The sequence below is a fragment of the Halichoeres trimaculatus genome, unplaced genomic scaffold (assembly GCF_033239565.1).
Source record: "Halichoeres trimaculatus isolate MK-OKI-2021-1 unplaced genomic scaffold, fHalTri1.1 fHalTri1_scaffold_13, whole genome shotgun sequence".
In the NCBI taxonomy this organism is placed as follows: Eukaryota; Metazoa; Chordata; class Actinopteri; order Labriformes; family Labridae; genus Halichoeres; species Halichoeres trimaculatus.
The window spans coordinates 6,957,437-6,965,819 of NW_027437191.1; the positions used below are offsets into that span (position 1 = coordinate 6,957,437).

General features: G+C 41.5%; 1 protein-coding gene across 1 annotated transcript; it reads left to right on the forward strand.

Annotated features, from left to right (window-relative positions):
* The first annotated feature begins 304 nt into the window (after positions 1 to 304).
* On the forward strand, positions 305 to 7,517 carry pcare2 (photoreceptor cilium actin regulator 2). Its single transcript, XM_074685568.1, has 2 exons — positions 305 to 3,127; positions 7,272 to 7,517. The coding sequence occupies exon 1, from the start codon at positions 485 to 487 to the stop codon at positions 3,104 to 3,106; it is 2,622 nt and encodes an 873-aa protein (XP_074541669.1). The 5' UTR covers positions 305 to 484; the 3' UTR covers positions 3,107 to 3,127; positions 7,272 to 7,517.
* The last annotated feature ends 866 nt before the right edge of the window (positions 7,518 to 8,383 follow it).

An 8,383-nucleotide genomic window follows, 5' to 3' on the forward strand; every position in this document is an offset into this window, starting at 1 on the left:
AAAGTTGTTTTTCCCTCAAGTGAACTCGACAGTTGTAGATGTAAACTCACCAACAGGCCGTGGATCACACTAAAAACACCACCTGACCAACTGGGCCCTGATTAACCTGATGAGCTTAAAGTCTTACATCTGAAAGCCTTCTTTTGTGTGTGTGTGTGTGTGTGTGTGTGTGTGTGTGTGTGTGTGTGTGTGTGTGTGTGTGTGTGTGTGTGTGTGCGCGCGCGCACTCGTGCCCAAAACCATCTGTGGAGTGAGAGGAAAGAGACGTCTTATCCTCTCAGGTCCTTGGTAGTGCTCGCTCCGCTCGGCAGGTTGCAGGTGTCTCTACCTGCCTGTTTTCACCACGATATTTGGAAGAGAGCTTAAAATGTTTGAAAAAGAGGAACAAAGAAGACTGGACAGAAAGACCTCACCTATGGATTCACACCTGAAGACCTTCTGACCGCTCTGATTGAAAATAGTTTGTAGGTTTTCTTGAGCAAAGATGGGCTGCTCTCCGTCCAAAGGGAAGTTATTTTCAAAATCAAGTGGAGCTGAACCTGAACATGCTCCACCTGCTGAAGCACAGCAGGATGGGCTCAACGTGAAACCTACTGAGGACGAAACCAAACCTCTGACCACTGACGAGAAAGAAAATGACCCCCTACCACCAACAAAAGAAGAAGAGCTCCCTAAAGAGTCGACCAATTCTCCTTTGGCCTCCATCACATCAGCAGCACCAAACACAGAGGACGTTAAAGAGGTCCAGGTGAATGTGCTGCCACGTCTCCTAAACAATGTGGCTAAGCAAGCAGCAGCGGTTAAAAAGGTTGAGAAGAGGAAGAAAAACAAAGGCAAGAGGAGATCTGATCGGAGAAAGTCCCTCACCATCCCGGCTAAGGTGGACTTCCCCCCACACATGGTAAGAGCTCACCAGGCGGCTTACTCCTTTCTGAATCCAAACATCTCCAAGTACGAGACCCTGCTGGGTCTGCTGGACCAGGCTGCTCAGACACAGCTGTCCCTCCAACCCATGATGTCCGCTTTGGTGTTGCGCTTCGAGGAGATCAACCAGGCGCTGGAAGAGATGGCTGAGGAGGGGGAGCTGATGCTAAAGGAGCATGGGGACTCCATGGCCTTGCCTTCTGGGATGTTGGGCCCAGCTGTTCTACAAGCCAAACACAGAGGTACCACAGGAAGTCCCCCTGAGCCACCTCCAGATTTGTTACAACAGCTGCTCCAGCATTCAACAGAGAAAATGAAGCTTGTTGGGGGCTCAGTCCAGGCACTTGGTGATACCACCCTTGAGGAAGCTGTGGAGTATTTCTCATCTCTTTCCAAGCTGCTGTTTGAGAAGCTGCAGGCCAAGCAGACTGCAGAGCAGAGGCTGACCCAGGTGCTGACTCTGGTAGAGGGGGCTGCTATGAGGAAGTCCAACCTGGAGGACACAGCTCTGCACAGTGAGGACAGTGGTATCGGAGGGGAGAACGAAAGTCTACCTGGCTCTGAGAGACAGCGACACCACAGAGGGAGTGCTGGTTCTGGAAGTTGTGGGTTAGGAAACAATGTTCGAGGTGCATCTGACACCCAGTCAGGAAATTTGCCCAACCTGGAAGATGATGAGGAAGATGATGATGAGGACGATGATGATGATGAGTATGAAGATGATGAAATGGATGGGCCTCAGAGAAAAAGGTCAAATTCTTCCCCACCAGATCCCAGTCAAGCCCTTCTCTTCATGCGTGCAAACTACGTTCAGGATTGGCAGCCTACAGGTAAAGGATATCTGCCTGCTCTCACTGCACCCAAAGCTGGAGATACTTTATCTACCAGATGTGTGAACATAATGATGGAGCTACAGCGGAGCCAGAGGGACTTGGATCAGCAAGTAACAAAGATGGCTCATTTACGTGCTAACAGAGAGGCTGGAGGGTCTCTGAGTAATCTTTACAGAGCTGGACTAAGAAGGCATTCATTAAGTGGGGCAGCAGGTGCACAGAGAGGCCCCTTCAGAGCCAATCAGTTACCTTGTTTCTTACCAAGACTGGCACCGCAGCCACCTCGACGTCCATCAGTCAGGAAGCTGATTAACACCTTCAGTCAAGGGGTTGATGGTAGACCAGGACAGAGCCTTGCTAACATTCCTCCTCATATCAGGAGGCCAAGGAAAGGTGCGACCCTTCTGTCATCTGACACAGGTAACAGCAATGAGGGGGGTTCAGTCATCAACGGGAACAATAACAACAACGGCTGGCCTGATAGCCGGGATGACCTAGATGTAGACAACCTGCCACCTCCACCCCCAGAGGTCCTGATGGATGATTCATTCCAGGGCACAGAGAGTGCAACAGGTAATGGGGCAAAAAGTCCTCCCTTGATGAGTCAAAGCACTGGGGTCTCCCAGCGCCTTAAGGCATCCATGCAGAATGTGGAGGTGCTGCCAAACAAAGTCACTGTGGGGCCCACCCGTCCTGTCAGGCAAGAGGTTCCAGTGGGGACACAAGATGCAGAACAGCAGCAAGAAACTGATCTGGATCCAGAACTTGACAAAGTAAATGCTCTGTATCAGCAGGCACGAAAGATCATTCACCTGCGCAATGCATCAGAAACTCCTGACAAAAGCAACAGAGGTCCTTCACCACATCACACCAGGGTGGGACAAAACTACGACAGCAATGAGTTTTATGACAGTGACTTGAACTCTTCTGGCTTACCTGTGACAGCACCCCCTGTTTCCAGGGTTCGACTGCCGCCATCTTGTCCCTCCGTGTGCCAGAGGTATCCGAGCCCTCCTGTAGTCAGACCTCAGACAGCCTCCAGGTCCTCATCTCGTCCAGGCTCTCCTCGAGCAGTAGCCCGTGCCACAGATAAAAACCCTGAGCATATTATCCCATCCGTGTCTTTCCGTGATGCCCGCTCAGTCTTCTGCCTGAAAGAGACTCAAAACCCTCCTGGTAGTTCTGCACTCCCAAGACCTTGGGGGGAGGCCTCTCGGGGACGGCTAACCGCAAGAGGAATGGACAACTCTACCCGTCGAACTCAATCAGAGCAGAGGCCTGGTTTCACTGCCCGCTCAGAGTTTTCCAAAGATGGCGGCTCAGCCTCAAGCCTGACTAAGGAAGCGTGAGCCTGTGACCACAAAGTAACGGTAGGTAACAGCAGAAAGTGTGGGGTCCTGTTAAATTGCACTCTCAGTGTGGATTTGATTGCACTGTACTTGAGTTTTGGGGAAACTATAAATCATATTTACATGGCAGACATATTCCTCTGAAGTCATACCCTGGGTGAGAAGCTCACACATTGGTTTGTTGTACTGTCATTTTTTCCCTCTCAACTGAAAAGAAAAATCTCATGAAAAGAGCTTGGCTTTTTCAGAGTCGCACAGTTGGTTGCTTGGCATTGGTGTAGTTTCTGGGAATCCTACATATGCATAGACTAGATGCTGTATTTGCTTACGCAGCTTTGAAAAACTCATACTTCTGCATCACTGTGTCGCTTTGCAGAACACCTCCAAAACACAAGGGGGCAGTGTGGTAATTATGATCATCAAACCGCTTCCACCTGGTCTGTGATGTTTTCTGCTTTTTTGCAGGAATTATAACGTATTATATTGTATCAAAGCTAATACATGTCGCTGCTTATCATACAAAAACTATTGCTAGGAACAACAGAGGAGATACTGGAGAAATTTAAATGTACGGCCAACGTATGTCTGACATGCTAAATAACCAGATACATTGTAATTACAGAAAGTATGATCCTGTCGTATCAAAACGTAGTTACATTTGGGAGGAGATGTGAGTCAGGCTATGTACAGAGGCTCTCAAAGGGATACTCAGGCCCAGGGTCAAAGGACACGGAAGTATAAACCAGGCTTCAGGCAGGTTGGCCTGAAGAAAGAAGTGTCTTTTTGTTCTACATCAAAAAACTGTCTCTTTGAGCAACATCAAGCTGCAAACCTATGTTCACCTTGTGTGTCTACTGGTGTAGATAGACAGATAGACAGATAGACAGACAGACCGACAGATAGATAGATAGATAGATAGATAGATAGATAGATAGATAGATAGATAGATAGATAGATAGATAGATATGATTGTTTTCCAAATTAGTCAGTAAGGCTTTTCCCCAGAGGAACACTAACAGCTGACAATCCGCTTTGTTTTCAGATTTTTTTTTATCAAACTTTGGTGACTGTGGTCAGCCAAATCTTGCAAAACTGCATCACAGTTTCTATACTTTGTTCATTTACAATACCAAACCATCATTGAGCTTCCCACCTTATGTGTAATCTCAGGAAATGCATACTGTGTGAATATGATCAGTGAGATACCTTTGGTTTTAGACAGATATATCTGGGAAACACAGCAGACTATTCCCAGAGGCTTTCAGAGAGAGCTTAAGGTCTGTTGATTCTAACCATTCAGACAAAATTCATCAATATTTTGAATAAGAATAGACATATTTACTTTGACCTGTGGTGGCTGTTTGGTTTGAGTTCACACAGATGGTGTCTGACTCAACCAGCTGCCTGCCGCACCATTCAGGTAGATGACATCATCCGACCATCTGCATTTACAGGACGCACTAAACAGATCAGACTCCACGTAAATGAATTACACCAGTATAAGCTCCAGCAGATGGCACTTTGTAAATAAGGGTGCGAATTAGACTGGATAACTTTCATGCAGCTTGCTTTTTGAACTTTCTTTCTTTTAAAAAAAAAAAAAAGTCAGTGAATAGTGCTCTGTTATCAACAAGAACAAAAATCTAGTTTCACCAATAAAAAACCCGAAGAGCTAGAGAGAAAAAATATTCAAAGTTCCTATTTCTAATCCATAATCAAGAAGTTTTTCAGGGAATAGTGAAATGCAAGGGCAGTGAAAATTGTATCAAACAGAAACATGGACATTTGAGATCCCTGTAAGACCAAAAGCTGAAGTCAATTATTCTACAGCAATTTTGGAGCCCGGATAAAACCAGTTTGGCAAGGTTTACAAGCCCATCGTGTAGTTAGATTTAGTAACAGATAGTGGATTGGCTGCAGGTAGTGCAACCACTCTAAATCCTAGTTTTACTCAAGACACGTGCATCAGTAAAGAACTTTCTGGAAGAGAGCCCTGAAGGCTGCTTGGCACATACTGCCTGCCAAAAACACCCAACGTGACAAAATGACAGATGCTGAAAGTCTGTGGGTGTAACCTTATAGTGTTTGTCACTAGTATGTCGTATGGTTCCATTAGATTCAAATTCAGTTTGTTTTATAAGAAACAATAAAACCAATCAACACAAGACACACTGGCCATAACATTACACGATACAATACAATGCAATAAATTACCTTATAACTTAATACTATATTATACTTTAGAATATTACAGCATACACTACAATACCACAATATACAGCTCAATACAATACAACACAATATGACAATATGATATGATATGATGATATGATGATATGATGATATGATATGATATGATATGATATGATATGATATGATATGATATGATATGATATACGATAAAATGTCATACAATACAAAACAACACAACAAAAAAACAACACTTTGCTATTGTATTGTACGATAACATAGCATATGATGTGATGCGATATCATATACCTTTGATAAAAATGACACTACCAAACACAATCTATATGACATGGTTTGATATATTATAGTAAGATATGAATCCACAAAACACAGGATAATCGTATGAGTCTGAACACAACATGACTCGATATGATACAACATTATAGGGTACAATACAATACTACAAACAAAACACACAATGTTTTAATATGCAATAGGATGCTTAGCTTTTTCATAAAAAAAAAACAACATAAAACAACTTGATTCAACATGAGATACAATGTGAAATGATTTGTTCTGAGACAGTTCCATGCAATACAGTATAACAAAACACATTAAACTACAGTGCAACATGATATGATCCGATGAGATACAATGTGACAGCACAAAACGATAAAATACTACATGACATTCTACACAAAAACATGATATGATATGATATGATATGATATGATATGATATGATATGATATGATATGATATGATATGATATGATATGATATATGTTATAGAATAGAATAGAATAGAATAGAATAGAATAGAATAGAATAGAATAGAATAGAATAGAATAGAATTATCCGTGAGGGTAAATTCAGGAAGATATGAAATATGATATGATATGATATGATATGATATGATATGATATAATATGATATGATATGATATGATATGATTTGATATGGTATGATATGATATGATATGATATGATATGATATGATATGATATGATATGATATGATAGATGGTATAGAATAGAATAGAATAGAATAGAATAGAATAGAATAGAATAGAATAGAATAGAATAGAATTATCCCTGAGGGTAAATTCAGGAAGATATGATATATGATATGATGCGATATGATATGATATGATATGATATGATATGATATGATATGATATGATATGATAGAGGGTATAGAATAGAATAGAATAGAATAGAATAGAATAGAATAGAATAGAATAGAATAGAATAGAATAGAATTATACCTGACGGTAAATTCAGGATGATATGATATGATATGATATGATTTGATATGATATGATATGATATGATATAATATGATAGATGGTATGGAATAGAATAGAATAGAATAGAATTATACCTGACAGTAAATTCAGGATGATTTGATATGATATGATATGATTTAATATGATATGAAATGATTTTGATATTATTTTAAGATACAATACAATTTAATATGAAGTGATAAAATATGGTATATGATGAAATATGACAGTACAAAACTCAATACAATGGGCCATACATACATAAAACATCAATATTATACAATAGAGCAGGAAACACGACAATGACGTTTCTCCCACAAACTTTTACTGATTCAGAAACGGTCCCATTTTCTAACTCATAACCCAAGCAGTGGATTCAATCCCATACTAAGATTGTTTTTGCCTATCACTGCCTCATAGGGGTGAAATCAGAGTGAAGGGCATTAGGATTTTTATGTGCTCACTGTTAAATAACCTTAGCAATGCACCTGTTGCCCCCCACAGTGAAAGCTTTTTTAACTCCAACAGTGACCAGCTCTACCCTGACCCCCTACCTCTCTAATCCAGATTGGATTAGCCCTCCTATCCCACCTCTCTACCCTGCTGTTAGGTGAGCTCTTCTCCTCTCCTGCTACCCCCAGTAATCCCCTCACGCACTGACACTCCTCTTCCTCTCCTGCTCTCCTATAGGTCCAGAGGCTCTCTCATGATGACAGAAGACCGGAGCCCGTTGGAAACAGGTCTACCTGTGAGGACAACTGAGGGCCCAGCTGCCATTGGTCAGAGCCTCTGAAGTGAACTGCATGGTGGGAAGGAAGGGGTGGAAGGGATTACAGATTAGCAGGATGGAGTTTTAATCCCTGGCTTTTTCTCCTCCTCCCTGATTGATGAGGTCTCTTCCAAATGTGGGTTCAAGATGCGATTATGTTATCAACTGAAGGGTGTTTTTAAGGTAATGAACATTTTTATGACTTCTAAAATTTATTTCTGATCTTGTAGTCGTCACTTTTAGAGGGATGTACTCATTCAGTCCTTGTTTTTATTTTGTCTTAATCTACGTTTAATGCAAAAAGAAATAAAACACATTCAACTGTTGTATTAAAACAGACTTTAGTACACCTTAATCCCTCAGAATGATCTTCATCTAAGTGTATTAACATCAGAGATTGGAGAAAATGTGGGGTTTTGGAGTGCTAGTATTGGCTGTACCATTCCATGAATATCACATGTAGAAGAAGTGTTTTTATATGTATTCAAAGGGAGTTTTTATGGCTTGTACTAGTTTTTCTTTTTGTGTTGACATTGTTTTCTACCTCGACCATGCACCAATAAAAGAAGAGTCATCCAAAAGTGATTGTCTGTCTGTTTTATTTCATGTTTGTGTTGCTTTTCAACAGGTTTAGCTTATGGTGTTAGTGGACTGTACTCAAGAAGAATATAGGAAACATAAATTAAGTTTTAAATTAAGTAGTTTTCATCAATGTACCATTTCTCAGCTTCTTTGTCTCAATGGACCAGTACTGATACTGGGCTTTTCTAGTCTTTCCGACCACTCAAAGTGCTTAACACCATTAGTCTCATTCACCCAATCACACCACATTCACACACTGATGGTAGAAGGAGGGACTTCTGGGGAATCATCACTTTTATTTCACCATTCATACCCTTTCACACGCCACTGAGCAACACTGAGAGCAATTTGGGGTTCAGTGTCATGATCAAGGATACTTAGTTGTGTGACTGCAGGAGCTGGAATCGTCCCCACAAAGTCCAGCAAAGTTTAGCAGAGAGATGAGAGATCT

Excerpts from the sequence above, each read along its gene's own strand:
- pcare2 (XM_074685568.1), top strand. The coding sequence starts at position 485 with ATGGGCTGCTCTCCGTCCAAAGGGAAGTTATTTTCAAAATCAAGTGGA.